Raw genomic sequence first — 21,312 nt, forward strand, 5'->3', positions numbered from 1 at the left:
GTTTCCAACTAAGTCTGCGTCAGTCCCAGAGTGCTGGATACTTCCGTAACATTACAATATGATATTGATCACGATCACGGCTTGATATTGATCAAGATTTTATTTGTGTCAGTCATGCAAACTAATCCATTCAACAGAAGCCTGCCAATTTATAGCTGAAATTACTGCAAATAAAATGACTTAAGGAAACTATTACAGTGCGACAATGGAGGAAAACATTTTGTGATTAAAAAAAAGAATTGGTTTGAGGACATAAAAACGATTTTCAATAAAGAATGTCTCTGAGCCATCAAGAAATAATAAAATAACAGCCTAAGGAGTTACATGTCAAGCATAATGTTCTTCACAGTAATAACCTGTAAAGACTTCATTTGTTGTTTAAAAATTACTGCAGAAAAACCACAGAGGACACTTTACAACAATTATAAATACATGTACATAGTAAGGCTGTGGCAAGATAGTAAGCTGAAATTTATGAATTCATGAAATCATTATAACTGTAATTCTGATGGAGTTTTATCTAGACAATGACTGAATGATTGTTGGGGTTTAACATCTGAGTAGCAATATTTCAACTATATTCAGACCATTTATCAAGACAATTTGGTCAACAATTTACTGAGTTAATGTTTATTTATGTACATGAGTAAGGAAAAATAAAAAATTGCCTTCTTAAATACAGGAAAATCATTTGTGATCAACATCTCAAAGGAAGTCCAACAGTTCTGGTTATAAACACTATATGAAAGAAACTTCCAAGCCTCAGGCCAAACCAATATAATGAATGATGATGATTGGGGGGTTATACAGTCTTGACTATCGTATCTCCGACCACTGATACCTTGAATTTTCGCCACAACACTATACATAGTGATCACATGAGTTTACTAACTACCCTTACTCTCACCAAGACCTAATGACATTATTTTACTCAGCCACGTACAACACAATATAGATATCTGATAAACAGTCAGTTTAAGCTCATCAAATAACAATTTTAATTAGTACAAAATTTTCTGATACATGCTCAATTGCACAAAAGTCAAATATCAGTTGCTAATATAATCTATCTTATTACTTCAGCAAATTTCACTACGACTTTATTCAATTATACAATCATAGATGAGATTCCATATTTATTAGAAGCTCGGTGGGTTTATTACACAGCAGGCAATAGTATTCATACATCCTATGGCATGAAAAAACCAGTTTCTAATTTCCGTTTGATTCTGGTCCTTGTTTGTGGCGCAGTAGGATATTTATGCAAATTTTTAACATTAATATTATCATGGAGATTTTTTAATACAGGCTCAATCATCAAAAGAATGGTGACTTAACCAAGGCCATAAAGTCATTAATACATCTCTTTACTACAAAGTTAGAAATTTTCACACTTAATTTATTTCTTTAATCTGGGACTAATATTCCTTTAGCCCTATGACAGCCATTTTCATCTCTAGAGCAAAAATGTCGGGAGCCATTAAAACTAAAATCTTGTTTTCTTTATGATCACCCTATAACCTAATCAAATGCATGAGTAGATTTCTGTCGTCATCGTAACACATTAGTCCACGTTTCTGTCCTACTGGAATAAAGGTTTCCCCGTGGATGATTTCAGGGAAATTATTGTCAAATCTGATTGTTGCAGTACGGATTGCAAGCCCTAATGGCTTTATTCTGGAATTAAGGAAACCACAAATGAATGTCACGCACATTAAAGGATCAACTCCATATTTGTAAATGAGAAAAAATTTACCTAACACAATTGTTGGAAAAACATCATTCAGTACATGAAAACTTTTGAAGAAAAGGCAAAAAAATACCTGACAAGTAGTGGAAATTACCTTGCTTACAACAATTTTAAAATTGCAGTGTTGAATTTATTGCAAAATATGGGAGTGTATTAAATTGCCATTATCCAAACTCTTATATTGTATATCTAAACTAGCAGTATTTAAGTATGTATGACTACACTTTTAAACCTTACAAACTCAAATTTTTATCGTTAACCCAACAAACTCCTTACAAACCTGAACCAGTGCAATGTACATCCAAACTTGTCACTTCTTTTTTCAGGGATGATTTTACGAGGTCATCAAAGAATGGGGAAATTGGTAAAACCAGAAATAAATAAACAGTAATAAAAAAGAATCTTACAGCAAAATTCAGATTTCAATTAGCGGAATTCCACTAAAAGCAGAAAAAAAATCATCCCTGTTCTTTTTATAATTTAAAATAACACAAATAAGGCCTCTCTGTAAAAATGAGATATCAAGAAAACCAACAGCCAAGTATCAAGATATGAATCTGATCAGAGAGAAATTGTTATACCTCTCCTACATTATCAAGTTAACATGCATTAAGTTTCATCAACATTTAAGCATTCCATTGTATGTAGTAACTTAGATGCCAGTTCAGGATAGTTTGTTGTTTACATAGACACTATGATTATCTCTGGTTATCCATAGTTTATATCCAGTTTATCCCCCCTCAAAATAAAATGATCTTATGTTACCACCTGCAAGTAATTTATTCTGCTTGTACAGCTACATGTAATAACAAACTAGGCAGCAGAAGTAAGAAGATTCAGAACATGTTTATTGTTAGTGACCTGATCAATACCCATTAAAGGTATATCCAAATATCCCCTATTGCAAAAATCTTCAAAAAGCTTAACAAGATATTGCTTCTATCAAATTTGCTTCAGACCTGACAGCACTTAACAAGTGTATTCATTCTATAAATTTGAAACTCATACAGGGAAACTTTCAATACTACATCTCATATCCCAAATCTGATTTCCAAACCTTAATGCAGACTTGAACCAAATATAGAAGCCATGACAGTAAGTTTCTAATCAGATAAAGCCAGAAAATGCATCCTGAATTCAAACTATCTCCACGGATTATGCAATTTAAAGGGAATTGAAAAACTCATAGAAAATAGAAATTGTCAAATCAATTTCCAAATGAAATTGAATTTTCTGGATTTAACATGCCAAGGAGCTTGCAGATCTATTAATGATTATCCATGAAAATTGTTCAAAAGCCATCTTTTTTAGTTACCATGACAACCAAGAAAGAAGACGGAAATTGATCTTTTTAAAATCATCAACTCCTTAAAACGAATCAAGGTTTGTCAATCTCCATCGAGTCTCCTCCGCATAATTTCAACATCTAAATTGCAAATGTAATAAAAATTTAAATAACATTGATATTTTTATACTGATGTTATCCCTCCGACTGCAACACACTTTGCAGCACTGTCATAATCATGACATCACAGCATATGCTAAGATCCTATTTAAACTGCCTATAGAATTTAAAGGGCTCGCCATGCTATTAGAGACATAATCAGATCACTAGGCAGCAAATACCCAGACAGTAATAATTTTTACATTATTTATGGCTAATAAAGCAAGCCTTATAACATATAACAGCTCTGGGGACAGGAAAATCAATATTTTCCAGGAACAGTAAGCCTATAATGACAGTCTTTATAGCACATAGCAATTATCTATAGGGAAATATCATATAGCAGTTCTACAATGTTGTACAGGTGCAATTCTCTACAAATACATTGTTTGACAAGGAGCGTACATGTACATGTATGGAAATACAGAAAAAGGGTATTTACCATTGTACTGTGAGTACAAATAATGTCATAGATAGTGAGAGTTTTTCATCAATTTCCATGGGACTGTAATCACAATGAATAATACTCTCTATGGATTTTCAATATTTCTTTTAATATAAATGTATTATTAGAATATTTTACACTCATACTTTGGATTAAGCAGTGTACAAAAATCTACTTTGGATTGTACCCAGAAAATGGGCAACATTAGGGATAAAAGTTTTGATTTGTTATACCTTCAAGAGCATGCAAGAATGGTTTTGCCTTCCATTAAGTCTAAACATCAACCCCTGAGTGTCAATTTATATCACAAATGTGTATTTCTACTTGTGTATTAGTGTTTTATTAGTGCCTTCACTTAAACCTATTTTTCTCACAGGTAAAGCCCCCAGCAGGAAACAGAGAACAAAGTGACAAATATTTATACATCATTGTCTGCCTTTAAGTCAACCGTTCCATTTTAACCAACAATACAACTCGTACTAAGTCCACTTGTTCGTTGTCCCCGTATCTGTGCATTGTATTCCTATTCTATCTCGTAGACCCTTGCTGTAAATCACTGATTCGGTCTTACTAAAAAGTCAGACTACTTCAAACAAACTAAGCACCAAGCTCAACAAGGGACTACGGACTCGAGTGACTGTCGTAATATTTTTAATGAAGTTCTTGACAACCTTCTATTTATCAATACTCCACTACTTGAAATGATCAGAGCTTATGAAATTTTGTCACCTAAATATTCATCAAATGTCACAATCTAAATATGCAATATTTGTTCAGCACCGATATAGAATATTGTCGTGTTTGTCTATCATACTTACAGAACAATCGAGTTGAGAGTTTTATTAGACTGCGGGTGGTATTTGGGTATAATCAACGCTCAAGAGCCTCTTCTTGGTTTCTAGAAGTAAGAGGATCACTAATGGTGTATGGCGGATATAAATTATATACATTCTGCTGGGACTATGCCCTGTTACTATTTTAAGGAATTTTAAGAGCAGCATTAGCGTATCACTTCCCTCCGTGAGTCTGATTTTATCACGAAAAAAAAGACACAATAAGGCAATTGACCTATTTAGTATTATTTCAATGAAGCAGGGTTTTACACCAGCAGAATTATTGAGCTTTGTCGATCTTGTATTTTTTGTTCCTTGAATTAACACTATACATTCAAGATAATTTTTTCATATGATACAATATCTCTTATTATTACATATTCAGTGCAAAAGTAAGAAAAGGATAAAAGGATAGAAAGGTTAGATCAACATACCATACTCAAAAAGACAAGAGGCTCTCAAAGAGCCTGAATCGCTTACTTGGCAATCCAAGTAAGTAATGGGTTTCATGGTTTGTTACCAGGTTTGACAATAAAATGCTGAAAAAAAGCATATATTAATGAATGCTGTAAGTAATTGAGTACATAAAGGCACTGTAAAATGTTGGAAATGCCTTAGGCAGGTGCCCCCTATGCTCTGTTATCCAACTAGGTCTGGGGGCATTAGCCAGCTATACACTTGCTGAGAAAGAACATAAAATGAATTTAAATCATGGCTATAGAACATTTTCATCATCACCATTCAAATCAGGAGACCATACTATACAAACCCAATATCACTGAAAACAGAAATGGCAGCCATGGTAACAAAGAATAGTTGTACACTAAAAATCAACAAAAAAACCTGTTTCAAGGGCCATGGCTTACCACTCCTACATTGGGCAATGAATTATTTTGAAAATTTTAACATAAGTCATTCTTCTGATGGTGAACAAAATTAACACCTGTCAGAATTTTGCTTAATTCAACAGTTTTTGAGTTCGACAGATTGGATACATGAAGAGACAGACAGATAGACAGGGTAATGCCCATATACTCCAAAATTTCGTGTGCAAGGGGAATAATATATTTACATTACAATTGCATTTACAATAAAAATCTTTTTTTAACTAATTGATGAATTCCATAATGAAACTTAATTAAAAAATAATTACAGTAAACATGGCTGCAAACGCTGAAGGTTGAAAAAAAGATACTTAATGAAAATTACTTTCAAAAATCTTCTTATCAAATTACAGCTTTATTTCAGTAGGATGTAGCAAAAACTTACATGTCTATACATTTAAGAGTATTATACATGTAAAAAGTTGAAAAATTTGGACTTTTTGTCAAGAAATGCTAATTACCTCAATAAAAGCTGTAAAATCTCCATTAAATATTCACAATCTCCTTTTTAAAATTCACTAAAGGTAGCTTATTTGAACCTCAAAATAATTCAATGCTAAGTCACACTGAATAGTTAATATACTGCCCCACCAATTTAAAATGAACACTTTATCACAGGTACTGAAAGAGATGAGCACTTCACAGAATTAATGTGTCTAAAATACATCCCAACTAAATTAATATGAACATTTGATCAGAGCTATTGAAAGAGTTGAACACTTCACAGAATTAATATCTATTACATAACCATGAAGGTCATCAGAAAAGTCAAATTGTATCTGATGACGCTAACTGTAGTTGCATCAAATTTGATCAGTATGAACTTGAGACTCCTACAGATAACGATATCTAAATTGTGAAATTTATCTCTTAAATTTACAAATTTAAACCTTATTTATTTTCTTTTTTTTTAATCAAAAATAAAGAAATTTGAAACAAAATGATGTGGGTTTTTTTTTTTGCCAATTCAGATAAATGAAATGGCATTTGTAATGTATATGTATGCAGATCTAGATATAAAGAAATAAATTCATCTACAAGACATAAGTTTATGGACAACTCATTAAACAGTTAAATCTCTATCAACTTCTTCAGCAGAATATTCCCAGAAAACTCATCAAGCAAGTAATTCTGGGACAACTCATCATGCAGTTAATTCTGCAGGGACAACTCATCAAGCAGGTACTTCTACAGGAACAACTCATTAAACAGGTTATTCGGGGACAACTCATCAAGCAGGTAATTCTAGGACAACTCATCAAGTATTTAATACTGGGACAATTGTCAAGTATTTAATACTTGGACAACTGTCAAGCAGGTAATTCTGGGACAACTCATCATGCAGTTAATTCTGCAGGGACAACTAATTGAATAGGTAGTTTATGGAGTACTCATCAAGCAGGTAATTCTAGGACAACTCATCAAGCATTTAATACAGAGAAAATTGTCAAGCAGGTAATTCTGGGACAACTCATCAAGCAGGTAATTCTGGGACAATTCATTAAGTGGTTAATTCTGGTACAGCAAGTCATGCAAGAACTCTAGAAAAAACATTTGATAAACCAGAAATTATAGGACAATTCATCAAACTGAAAACCCACCAACAATTCAACATTCTGCCACTGCTGCAGCAATCTGAGATGTATCCATAAGAATTGTATCATCAGACAGTAAATCCTAAGACAATCATCAGCAGTGAATTTTGTATCAACTCAGAGGGCAGATAATTTTGCAATAATTCTGCAACAACTCATCAACTTTAGTGACAGGTCATCAAACATGAACATTTGTGACCAATCATCAATGAACATAGCTTTGAAGACAAATCTACAGAATGATAAATTCTGGGACAAATCATCAAGAAGTAAATTTCTACATGAATCATCTTTTACAAATCATCAACCAGTCAATTTCGTAACAAATCATCAAGCAATTACCTCTTGGACAAATCAACAAGCGGTAAATTCTGATACAAATCATAAAGCGTGAAATTATAGGACAGTATAGATAAAAAAAAAAAGCAGCAAAGATAATATGGTGAAAATACCCAGAAAAAATATGTCCAAGAGTTATATTCGAATTGCATAATTATAACCTTTATACTATCACAATCCTTACATATTAATGTATTGTAGTGTGTGAACTTCATATTTATTTAGGTTTATATGGATAGATTCAGGTTCCTTATGATTAGTAAACAATAAAACATTCAATAAAATACAAATCCCAAACTAACCAGTACATCACTGGTCATCTCCAAAAAGGATGAATCAGTGGCTGCCTGAAGACAACACAGAGAAATGAAATTTACTTAACAAGATACTTTTTTACAAATGGAACTTTCTTCTTCAAAAATTTTAAACAGAAAATTCCATGTATAAAAAATTCAAAATAAAAAAAAAAACATTTCAGAACTACAGTGCATTGATATCCACAAAAACAAATTCTTACACAATATGTATCTCTTCTAGATTTATTCAAGTTTTTAAAGTATGAAATCTGTCGATGTTTTATCAAAATGTGAATACAAATTTTATTAGACATAAAATTTACATCAATGCATTCTAAAAAATTATTTCAACATACCTTTTAAAATGTTGAAAACCATAATCCAGTAAATTTAATGTAAAATATATTTGCATCCAAATAAAGATAATACTAACTGAACAAAACTCAATAGTAGCAACACTATAAATACCACCACTTCACCTTAAATAAAACTTTAATGCACGTTGTTCCCAGCTTTACCGTAAAAAACAATAACACATAACAAGATTATTAAAAATTCCTAGGTAAAACTTTTATCAGACACTAAACCACTTGAAACTGTATGATCATGGTCCTTTATTGTATTAAGTTTGGATACTACAAGTTTTTCTAAAGGAACTTGTCACCCCACGACCAACTGAGCTCGTAATGAAATTTATCGGTATCTAAAACACGATACTTGTGCTGAGGTATTTTATCACCTTTTCACTGATACCAGGGTATAATTTCCCAATGATGACAGGCATTTATCAACCCTTCGTTACCGGGAGTGAACAGTGAAAGCAATTTGGACAGGACGTAACGATGTTCTGGAGTTTACACAAGGATCTCGTTGTCATCCAGAGAAGAAAGCCCACTGAAAAAACAAAGAATTAACATGTCTTTTGCATTGGGCATTCAACACCCGCCGTCTCTGTTGACATAAATATACGGCCACCTAGCTGTCGGAACAGACCTATGGAATGCTGAATAATATTGCACTGTTTCCCTAATCTGAGCCGATTAAATGATCATGTTAAAAACAATTGACGGAACAGAATTGGAACGCAGGTGTAAACCAAATATGTGAACTGCATAGAGTCAATGGAATTGAGGATTACTGTCTTATTGAAGTGAATATCTCGGATCATCTTCCCTATTAATGTCAGAGACAAGGATTTGAAAAGGTTCTACGATTATTCAGCACAAAGTTTCAATGAAAAAAGTTGGTTATAACTTGGAAATAATGCTTAAGTACATTTCTACTAAAAACTGTCCTGACTAATGCTTTAACAAACATATGTCTTAACACATCATTTAGTTGGTTTTTTTTTTAAAGTTTAGGGAATGTTCAAGTGTTTTCTTGTTTGAAAGTTAAACTGCATATAAGGGTGTTAACACTTCAACATTTACGCAAGCAAGTGCACAAATAGATCTTTTCTGTTGTAATTTTTGAAAGTCAATTTTATGATTTTCCAAACAAAAGTTATAAATCATTTCAAAACATACAGAACATATAGAGAGCAAGTTTAATCTTTTATACCATTAAATATTGTTAACAGAGGATTTTTGCAATCCGTTTTCTCAGTTTCAGCCACCAATCTACTTTTGCGCAGTTTCGAAGTCACAACCATTCCACAATATAAATTATGATATTTCTGACTGTTTTATTTTAACATTACAGGTCTTACAGAGAAAATTACAACTGCCAAAAATATATCACAGTTTACAGAATAAAAATTTACACACTTATGGCTGTAAAATGTTCTTGAATTTTCAGAATAAGCAAAAAATTACAGGCCACTGAATCAGTATCTGGGCATTCCATCTACCTCATCCCACCCATCTCCCAAAAAAACAAACACAAGGAGTTCTTAAACTATGATCATACATGCAACACTCTGATGTAATTAAACAGAACTTTGTCTATTGACCAAGTACTTCTATTTATCTCTCAATCTGTATGTATCATTCGACTACTCATCACAAGATGGGAAGCTTATCAAGATTTAATGAGTTATCTCCCCTGAGCCCTGATAAAACAAGTGATTAGACTGTCAAAATAGATAAAATCTTGTTACTACTGACAAACTTAGGCATAAAATTAACAAATGCAGTAGTAGGTCTCTGATGTGTTATTTTGTACTTGAGGGAAATTATAAACATCTCATATGGCTTTTTTATATTAATTAACATAAATGCAGATCATAAAACAGGTGTGGGGAAAATTCAACAATACAATAATTACAAAGAATTGAGACAGATGATTATGACACTGAATTTTTCTTCCTAAAAAACAGCTTCAATCCTTGGTTGGTATTTCACTCTAATCCTATATCTTGCACAAATCAAAGGACAACACCAACAACCATTGAAGCAAACATAATCAATGATGAGAGAAGGACTGTGGAAACAGAACTAAAAGATATAAACAAGATGTCAGTGAGGTAGAAAAAATGGCAAAAGATAGATCCAAGTTGAGATCCTATAGTTGCATAAAGCATCATGGATACACCCAACCTACCTCTTTACCTTTGGATTTTAATCTGCAGAAGAAAATGTCAAAATTGGCAGCCCTCCTCTGATTGACAAATGAGACTCTAATAAAAACAGTGTTCTTGATTTCATCAAACAGACAGTCAGACAGAAAACTAAATAAAGAACTTGTTATACCAGGTAAAAATATAAACATTTTTTCCAACAGCTGTGTGAAACTGTGTAAATCAATTACATTAGAGCATATGTAAGTAGGAAAGCCAGCTGTGACGCATAAGCATATTTACAAGATTCTTAACAGGAAAAAAAACTTTGATTTATACAAATAACATTTTTCTAAATAAAAATTGGGGAACATATTTCAGCATTTTTTTCTATAGCTCTCAAATCCTATTAATAACAAAATTAGCATTGATATTTATACAAATATTACTTATTTAATGGCAGATTATTTTTTTGCAACATACTTGTCTTCATACTACAACAGCCTAGAATTTAAGTAGCACTCCAGCTAAGAATCATGCAAAATCTGAAAAAAAAGGCTACATATTTTCATTTTTGTAATTAAGTTGTTTTATGGGTCCATACTATGAAATGTGTAATTACTCATTCGAATCTGCCTGTTCTTAGGAGATAATCAACATTAAAAATTCAATAGATTCTATTGTATTTGAGTGTCATTTACAGAGTTATCTCTCTCAATTTTTAAATCTTAAGAGCATTCTGTATATTTTTTATCTCCTAAGAACACGTTAAATTCAAAATTAAATGTTTATTTCTGTTTACTATGGCAATTCAAATAAAATATCAAAAATAAATTTTAACCAATGAATTGCATCATTCTTAGCTCGAGTGCTACTTAAATAAGTATGTGAATGCACTTTTTATTAAGTTTTGTCCAAAATCTGTAAGAGAAGTTCTGAATTATATTTCTTTTCAAAACCATGCTCAGTGCAAAACTTGTTGGAGAATTAAATTTTTGGTAGCAACAGAAATAATGGTCTCCTATAACGAAACTGAGATAGCTGAAGTCAAATGGATAAAAATGACTTCCTCAAAATGTAAAGATTTGATTTCTGAGGGAAAAAATAATCACTACTAGCTAAAATTTCAAATTGTTTATATGTACATTTGCAAATAGATGCATCAATGCTGTGCAAGACGGATGATGTATTGGGAGAGTAAAATGACGAATATATCCAGAGCTGAATCATAAGACACAAAAAGGTGTATTTGAATATTCTCCAGATTTTTGGTGGTCCTAATCAAAATTCAGTACGAAAAATGACAGAAAATGCAGTTAATTCAAAATCTTTCCAACAAGGCGGTTTCATCAGTGCAGAGAAAAACATTCAAATAAGCCAAAATTGCATCAACTCTTCAAGGCGATGTTTATAAACAAAAACTTCACACATGCCAGGTGCCTTTCAAGATTACGATAAGACAACCTCTCCAAAGCTACACAACCTCATCACCAGGATTACGCATTGCCAATCTCATATATATACAGCTTTCAACAGAATCTGTTTTATTACTAAGTAATGGGCAAAAAACATGAGAAGATCCTTCAACCAGTTTCAACAATTACCTCCAGTAACAAGCAATTGTTTGAAATGGTATTTCCAGATGTATACATGAAACTATATTACTATATAACTTTAAGGGAGGTGTCAGATGCTTATCTAAATAAAACTTAAGTAAATTATTCTACACTTCTGATAACCAATCAACTATATATATAAACAAGTATGTATCTATTTCATTGAACCAATTGCATAATCTAACCTTATACATGTACCTTTTATTTGTGCTTTTTTTTCAGAGAAAGACCTGTAACTCAAAAAATAAAACTGGCTCAAACATTTCAACCACGAAGATTATAAAAATTATCAAAAACCTTCAAAAAGAGAGACATGAAAGGGGTTAAAACTTTGCATGGGATCAAAATATCATATTAAACTGGTCTCTCTCAGAATCCTGCCACACCATTAATATAAAATTGTTCCAGAACATTCTCTTTCAATTCACCAGTTATCACCAATTAAACTTCACCAGTGTGCTAGGTCCTTAATATAAACATTATCCAAGACCTCAGCTTTACATTCACCAGCCATCACCAATAAAACTTCACCTGTCTACTGGGTCCTTAAAATAACATTATTCAAGACTTCAACTTTACATTCACCAGTCATCACCAATTAAACTTCACCAGTCTGCTGGGCCCTAGCATTTCATTATTCAAGACCTCAACTTTACATTCACCAGTTACCACCAATTAAACTTCACCAGTCTACTAAGCCCTTTACATTATCCCAGACCTCATCTCATCATCAATAGAACTTTCCACCATCCTATGATATATACACACCATTATCCTGTCAAGTGATTTCTTGTTGATCAATGTTCTATCCATACCGGACACGGAGATACTAAGACCTTAATTAATTCTCTCTGAGCTTAAGGTATCAATGAACAAGTAGGAAAAACTGACAGGGGAGATTACTTATATTCAATTTATCAACTTTTCAAATCTGATTAAATTCTCCAAGGGTTTCAACAAGGATCAAGTCAAGAATTGCCTTCTTCACAAAATCTCTATATCCTCGACACTGCAGGGTTAATACTAGAGTATTGAATTCTTGGCGTCTGACTTAAACATTAGTATGATTCCAGGCAAAAATTGGACCTAAACACATCAAGGATTTATACACAATCAAGACAATTTTATGACAGCTTGTGTAAATACCTCAGTTTCTAAAACACTTACTAAGGACACTGATTGAAGATTCTTAAAGCTTTAGACAGTGAAATTGGGGGATTCTTCTCAATAAGTAGTTTAAGTCTTAATATCTCTATATTAAACTAGATTTTGACACATAAGATCAGATAATATCTATGTTTGGAGAGAAGAGTTTGTCTGACACCTGCAAATCACAAATAGTGGTCTTTCATCATAGGTCAAATCCAAGTACTAACATTTGGACACTGGTTATTGGTAGTGGCTAGTCTTCAAATGATCTTCACAGTAGATATAAATGAAGCAATGTTATCATTGTGTTTTCATAGTATTTAAGTGTGCTACTAAATATTCAAATAAAATAACATCCAGAAAGTGAATACATGCAATTACAGACATACACTTTCTCATTTTTCTGACACATTTTAACTGCATTTTCTTACTGACACTGAATATTTCACATGGAACATTTATTCAAAGAAACAAGATAAGCAGATTTAATAATAGGTGTCTGATGATATTACAATAGTTTTAGTTCCATGAAAAATTTGTCAAAATTGCAAAAAAATAGTAAGGGCTAAATAAACATGGGGAATCTAGTCTCTTTTTAAGTTGACAAAAGAAGTTTAGATGAGCTAATCCAGAAATACAAAATGGGGGAGGGAGTTTAAAACAATATTTGGACTTTTTTCACAAATATCAAGCACTTTTGAACAAAAGCCAGTTCCAACCATGGGAATCTGCATCCCTAGATCTCCAACTTGCTTGCCCAATAATACTTTCCAACTAGCCCAGAGTTGTTGGTCCAAGGATGCACAAAAATGACAGAGTAGAAACTATATAGTCTACAGTATGTACTTTATAAAACTGTTTATTGGAATACACAGATTAATTATAATGAAAGTAAATTAATTTCAAAACAAAAGCTAAAAGATTATGAAATACAACATACTTAGAAGTTAGTGTTGGCAACTTGATTATGTGCATACTAAGAACAAGAAGCATTATCAAATTGAAACCAGCCAGGTTTCATTTTGGGAAATATTTCAGTACAATGCATATTATATTATGTAACTATATCATGATTCAAAAAGAAGATAAAGGACTTCCGCATCAATTGTGACCAGCCCTTTCCTTGTTTGAGAGAGCTTTTGTGGCAAGCCCATACATGTACATGAATGCGTGCATGTTAATACAGTATGTAGTAGTCAATATACAGGTTTACAAACTGCTTTAAATGATACATTATTCAATAAGTACACTTTGTAAAATTCATGAAAGTCCATAAATTCTACAGTAAATACAGTATTTAATGTGTGCTATTGTCATTGTTATTTAGTCAGATTTTTTTATAAGTGAAATAATAAAAATCGTGCTAGATTTTTGTTTACAAAAATTACTTAATTACTGTGATTGCAATCCTCTCACATTTAATCTTACATGTAGTTCCACATTTTACTGCATTTAATGCATATTCAATTTTTTTAACTTGATTCGAATTATTAATTGGATAGATTTCCAGTTACCTATTTGCTAATAGACATAGAGCTAACTGACATGTAAAAATTTCACAAGGAAGAGTCTTTCTTAGTTATATATAATACTGATATCATTATGGTGTATTAAAACATCATTTTCCTTCTACTCCATCATAAGAAATTCAAAAGTTAACACGATTGCCATGCATTACAATGCAGTCTTAAAATTACATATAGTGGGATTAAAACACCCTCTGTGAATATGTAATTAGGCCTAGCATCTGTCAACAGCATTTCTACAAATTATTCGAATTAACATAGTGGGATGCTAGTTGACACATCAATACTAAATCAATCTGTATTCAAGCCACGAGTTCAACTCGTCAAATAGTAAGACCTCTTACCTGAGCTTTTATAGTTGGTTTTAGGAACTCATCTTTCTCCTTTAAGGCAGATTCGTCCATAGATTTGCAAATGTTTGAGTATAAAAATGTCACCTTCGAATCAGATATCACCTGACATGGCCATTACGAGTCAATGTAAATGAATGTGAATTGAATGATCTGGTATCCTATTGATCCAGCCACGATATGAGCCCTGTGGATTCACAGTTGATTGACTTAAACATCTCCAGCGAGATATCTATTTTATTTCTCCCAGTATCTGTCCAAGTTATCTTCATTTGCCATAATCACGTTTTTATAAAGCTATCGTGAGGTGAATTGAATGTGAAGCAAATTATCACATAGAGTCGAGAAGCAGGATAACTGATACAATATGAATGATTATTCTCCATGGAGCTGGCAATATGTAGCCAAATCATGTCAGATTTCACTGATTCCTCAGTCAAAGCAAATTGAAATAAAATAATACATTAATGACATAGATAGTGACTTATCATTATATCTTACCATTGTCAGTTTAATGAATCATTTATCTGGTGGTGAGAGGAGATTATAACTTAGGGGTGAGGAAGGAACTGAGGGAATTATCTTCAACAAAGATAAATTGCTGTTTCCTAACACCTGCAAATCTAACCGAGATTTTTTTTATTTGTTTTTCCAATTTAATACTGAAAATCAATTAATTTTCGCAGACACTTTTTTTTCTCAATAAGGAGATACATCCATTTGTGTAACCATCTTATTTCATGATTAACAGTCTCTTTAAGATGTATTCAATTATAAAGGGATTTATTGGTGGCAATTAATTTCCATGGTCTTTTCTTGATCACAAATTTCGTTGCTCATGAAGAGCTATAGAGATCCCATGATTCTAATTCCTTTTGGAGGTTTACTTTAGGCAGGTTTGACTACACAAGATTTCATCCTAATACATTTAAAAGGAGTAAGCCTAACCTTATGAAATAACCTTTTTCCCACAAAAGTTTTATAATATTCATGTACTTAATCTTACCAGCTCACATTACCTGACAATTTTTTGTAATAACAAATACTTGTATAAATTGTCTCCTTTTACATCAAAAGCAGTGCATTCATGTTTGTGAAATCGATTTCCATGTTATTCCCATTTAAAATAGCTTAATTTAACATTGTCGCTATTTATTTTCAACTTGGAAAGGACGGCCATTGAAACCTGAATCTATGGAGCCCTTACATCAGATTTCCGCTCTTCCATTAGCCAACCAATTATAATAAAAGTTTAAATTAAGTGCTTGGTAAACAACAATATAAGTTAGGAGTCCTGACATTTTAATAAGCAAATACCCTTCTTTATTCCCTGCTATTTCCTCTGGAAAACCAGCTCTTCAGAGGAGAATCAAAACTAATGGCGATCAGCTGCTAATAGCTGAGAGTTTAATTGTATCCATCTAAATATGACTGCAAACTTTAATCAACATTGATTATTTTGAGAACTTCAAATAAATTAAAAACAAACGTTCTATGAAAGGTCTTTTATTGTATTCTGTAGAAGTAAAAGGTGTCTATTTCAAAACAAGTTTGTATTTATCTTACCATTATGCCAGGTGAATGGCAGAAATCAAAAGGAACAGACTTTGTAACTTTATTTTTTCGTGGCTTAATTGCATTTTTAACCAAAGAAGTCCAGCTGCACTACATGTGTATAGTCAGAGAAACCTTGAATAATGCTCACTTAAGGAATTACCTCAACTCCATACCAACTTAACATTATAGCCATCATATAAACAAAGTTATTCTAAGAGGAACTTGATGTCCTTCAGTCTTAAATCCCACAAAAGGGCATACCTATATCAAACTTGTAAAAATATATCAAAAGCTCATACATAGTTATGAGTAGTAGCAGAGTTAAATGTAAAAAAAATTGTGGTCCAAAGGATGGACTGTAGGATCAGAGCATCTAAGCTGGATATAAAAACATAATGTAAATTGGAAAGGAAAGATAACAGAACTTGACACCTAATTATTTTACCCATTAACAGATCTTGGTTGTATGCAAAAAAAACCTGTCTTTACATGTATTGTACCAGGGGTTACATTTAACCAACATTTTGGTTGATATCATTTCCTTCCATTTGTGGTATTTTCTCACTGTTTTAAATATCTAATAAATCACCCATGTTATTAACTTACTCATACCAAACAGCAGGATTTTTCTCTTAACCTTATGTCTTTGAGAAACCCTAATCCTTTTGTTCAGAGAGAAGTTAGATTAATCACAAGTATTTATCCACATTTCTCAAACTGAGCTTTCTCAGGTGCACCTTATTGCAAATTTCAAAATCCATATCAATTTTTCTTCTGATTTTCCATTGCATCTGAGTCAAACCATTGATATTTTAAACCGCTTCAAAAGGAAAGCATATTATGAACCTAAAATTAATATTACTGACAGATTACTCAATCTGGACCACAGACAATAGCCCACTGGGTAAATAACTTCTCAACCCAGCTATGTATTGTATAAGATGTCAGGCAACTAAGAGATTTGACCCTCAACGAGGATTTCTCCGAATAATCCAATTCACTATGAACCATTTGTCATTTGTTCAGTAAAAACATATTATGTCAACAAAATTACACAGTATTAAAGGAGCTGTTCTCCTTGAAAGACAGATAGAAAAAGAATTTAATCCTGAGATTATTAGCTAAGGTTCCATACATGGTGAGGTTTAATTTAAAGTGTATGTATGAAATGTGAAATACCAGCTTTTCCCAGTTTTTATCAGAGAATAAATATGTAGACTAGTATAAAGTGTTTAGACTCCTATCAACAATATGTACCCTCTGGCACTTCACATATCCATCCTCATGCCATACAGCAGGAAATTTTCATGGTTTTTTTTCAGTTTTTATGAGTTCCACAGTTAATCATTAAATGTTAAAAAAAATATCTAAGATTAACTTGTCAATCTTAAAAATTGAATTACAGCTAATACCTCTATTTTGGAATATTTTCTAATTTTAACACAGTCATCCCAGCAAATCACATTTCCTTTTTCCCCTACCAGAGCACCATATTTTATTAGCAACTCTGAAGGTGTTTCTAGGAAAACAGACGACACTTACCCTACCGGGCTCCCTGTATTTTGTGGAGTCCAAATTGCTTAATTACTTGGTCATTTCATGTCAGGGTTGGACACTAACAGTAGTCCAGTAGTCCTGTGCCACCCTAATTAGAGAGAGGACTACCTAGAAATTTTAATGGGTAGTCCTTTGGGCTACCTAAATTTAGTCTTCAAATTTTACTATACCTAAAGACAGAGTCGCAAAATTATTTTGAGGACTACCAAATTTATTGATCAGAAAGTCCCTTGGGCTACCTAGCTAAAACACTTAGTGTCAAATCCTGCATGTTCCTTGTCATGTGTGTTTGTTTTCCCTGTCTAGTCCTTATCCATGAAAAACATTCCATAGATTTCCACTAAAATCTTGGTTCCCTTGATTAGTCTTACGTGTCATCTAATAAATATTCATTAATAAAACGATAGAAATTTGCCAGAACATGTTTGTCTAAAGGTTGAGGTCATTACTAAATAAGATATCTGTCTTTATATAGCAACTGTGACTGCACACATCTTGAAAGGAACTAATAAGAAAATATGGGTGCTGTTGTGATGATTAATTAATTCATAAATATTACAAGTGCAAGAGCATTGAAGTTTTTTTTCCAGATATTTCTTTTATACAACATAGACAATTATGTGCAGTAAAAAAAATCGGTCTAAACTTAACCCTGATTAATCCAAAAATCTGTCTAAACTAAACCCTAAATAATCCAAAAACCTGTCTTAACTAAACCCTGTTTAATTTTTAAAAAACTGTCCAAACTAAACCCTGATTAATCCAAAAACCTGTCAAAACTAAACTCTGATTAATCAAAAAACCTGTCAAAACTAAACCCTGATTAATAAAAAAAACTGTCAAAACCATACACTGATTAATAAAAAAAATCTGTCCAAACTAACCAATGATTAATCCCAAAACCTGTCAAAACTAAACCCTGATTAATAAAGAACTAAACATAGAATCAGTATTGATAGAAAGTGTACAAAGGGGGATCACTCTAATTATTTTATCATACAAAATTAGCTTAATATTTAAATTCCAATACAAACTTGTATGTGATTCCTGTCAATAAATATGAAAAAAATGTAAGACTTGATCATTACCATACAACACTGTATTTTTTGTTCATTGAATGCCACAACATAATTTATTGAATGCCCCTACAATAACTACAATTAGGAACTTTAACCATGAATGATCCTATCAATTAAGACATCAGATGAGGACTTGTATAAGATGAATCAACATGAGTTTAGATCCCTCCATTATTAATAAGGTGAAATATGATTTACAATTTATGAACTTCTCTTTAGTATATTTTATGTAAATCAAATTTTGTGAACTTCTCTTTAATACATTTACATGAACATCTTTTTAATACATTTAAGTTAATTAAAATTCATGAACTGCTCTCTAATACATTTTTTGTATTACAACTTCTCCCTGTTGCATCAAACTGTGTACATAGATGTTATTAAGGTGAAATCAATGACAATCATTTTTATTAACATCAAATATAACATTTTTTGTAGAAGTTGTAATAATGGAAGAATCTGTTTCTGAAATAATTCATAAAAAAATAAAAGTGTCATGCATGAAAAGAAAAAAAAACATCATAAGTTAGGAAACAAATGACTGAAAACATTTTGACCATAAAAAGCCATAAAAATGTTGATATTTTTCCCTATTATTGCTTGCCTACCTCCGCATCTTAAGTCTAATTTCACAATTTTTTATCAAAAGCTTTTGGGGTTTTTTTTAAGCCTGTACACAGTTAACCATAAATTTGTTATTTTTTTTACCTTATTCACATAAACCTACAGCAGCTGAAAAGTCTAGTAAGTTATAGTAAATCAACTTCAATGTTTTTGTAGCTTTGACTATTTTTTTTTTTCAGATTTGGCTATTTTTCTCACCAAAAAGCTTCAAATATATTCACAGACAAATACATCAATAATAAGTACCATACAAAAGAGGCTTGTGATAAAATATTGTTGAAAACATCAATTTCTATACATTTATTATTCATTTATTTGTACACCATATGATTCCATGAATGTCAGCAGTTACAATAACAAAGATATTATCAGATGACATAAATATATGGTTGTCATACTGAATGTAGTTAAGTAGATATACATGTGTGTATACTGAGCAAAGGATTGATTATTGATCAATTAACAAATTCAAACAGAAATTCAATACTAATTAGCATTGATATAAAAAATGAATTTATCAAAACCATGTAATATTTGAAATTCAAATAGAAACTAATAGATGATATGTTTTATTGTTTCAAATTTCAAGTTTCCTATATACATGTAGCTTAACTTTCAAAAATACAGAAAAAGTTGAGGAACTAAAAGAAAATGGTTTCAATCTAGAGTTTGTGGGCTCATTTGTAAATACTACTGTGGAAATGCCATTGTTTGTGAGGTACCAACGTTTATGGTTTTCATGGGCAGGTTAAACCAAGGAATTTGGTTCCCACTGAAATGGAAATTTTGCATTGAGGTGTATACTGAAAATATAAAAGCCACAAATTCAGGAATCCACGAATATGTGTTTCTTTCATAATCCACGAAAATTTGTATCAACAAATTAAAGTACTTTCACAGTATTTTTTTTACTGTAATAATAGACCCAATGTCCATTAGTGTCACTCTACAATCTGACATAAGTGTTGATGTTAATGATATAAATAAACCACGTCATCAAAAAGGAAGTTATTGTTGTTGCCTAAACCCAAAATAAAATTCCCTATGGCCAAAAAAAAAAATGTCTGTTTAGGGTTACATTCCTCCCAAAAATAGGGTAGGTAGGTAGGCATTTTCATTTTTTGTTTTTTTTTCATTTTATTTTTTTTATGACTGAAGTTGAGCCTATATTTGTTAAATAGCATCATGTTTATGTCATAAAAGTGTTTGGTTTTAAGTAGAAAATTTAATTTTTAACATACACACCTATTAATCATGTCTTTTATCACAATACACTTTTTTAAAGTAATTTTGAACAAAATATAAGTACACTGTATTTACACTTGGATATAGGTAATATAAATCAGTCTCCTATTCAAACACTATTGTGACCTGGTTTTAAAGGAAATGATCCGTATTATACCGGAAATTACCGATTTTGTAAACTTTGGAGAAAAAATATATTAGGGTCGGGAGAAAAAATTAGGGTCGGTCGGGAAACCCGAAACAGACATATTTTTTGGGGCCTAATATGACGCATCTACACAATACTAGTGTCAAAAATATATCAAGTAGCTGTGACAAGTTGTAGTAGAGAAAATCGTTACAAAAAAAAAATACCAGACAGACAGACTAAGGGTAAAACAATATACCCCTTATTTCAGAACAGAAATGTGTGTAATAACAAAACAAAAACACTGACATGAAATGTATCATGTCTGAACATCTCAAAATCTTTCCTCCCATTTTTTTTATTTTTTTTTGGGGGGGAGAAGGGGAGTTGTCAATATAT

At 31.8% G+C, this 21,312-nt stretch overlaps 1 protein-coding gene across 2 annotated transcripts in view; it reads right to left on the reverse strand.

Moving 5' to 3' along the window:
• The window catches only part of LOC148607971 (uncharacterized), a 103,752-nt gene that overhangs the window by 50,909 nt on the left and 31,531 nt on the right, over positions 1-21,312 (reverse strand). Inside the window, exon 1 of one of the 2 annotated variants that reach the window (XM_088545819.1) lies at positions 14,719-14,999. The exons of the other annotated variant lie outside the window; for it this stretch is intronic. Within the exon in view, the coding sequence (XP_088401945.1) occupies positions 14,719-14,778 (60 nt within the window). The 5' untranslated portion in view covers positions 14,779-14,999. Of the gene's footprint in view, positions 1-14,718; positions 15,000-21,312 lie in introns of those variants that run through there. 2 annotated transcript variants of the gene reach the window in all.

Source organism: Perna viridis, chromosome 9 (assembly GCF_037379345.1).
Source record: "Perna viridis isolate PV_CMFRI_1.1 ecotype Kerala chromosome 9, ASM3737934v1, whole genome shotgun sequence".
In the NCBI taxonomy this organism is placed as follows: Eukaryota; Metazoa; Mollusca; class Bivalvia; order Mytilida; family Mytilidae; genus Perna; species Perna viridis.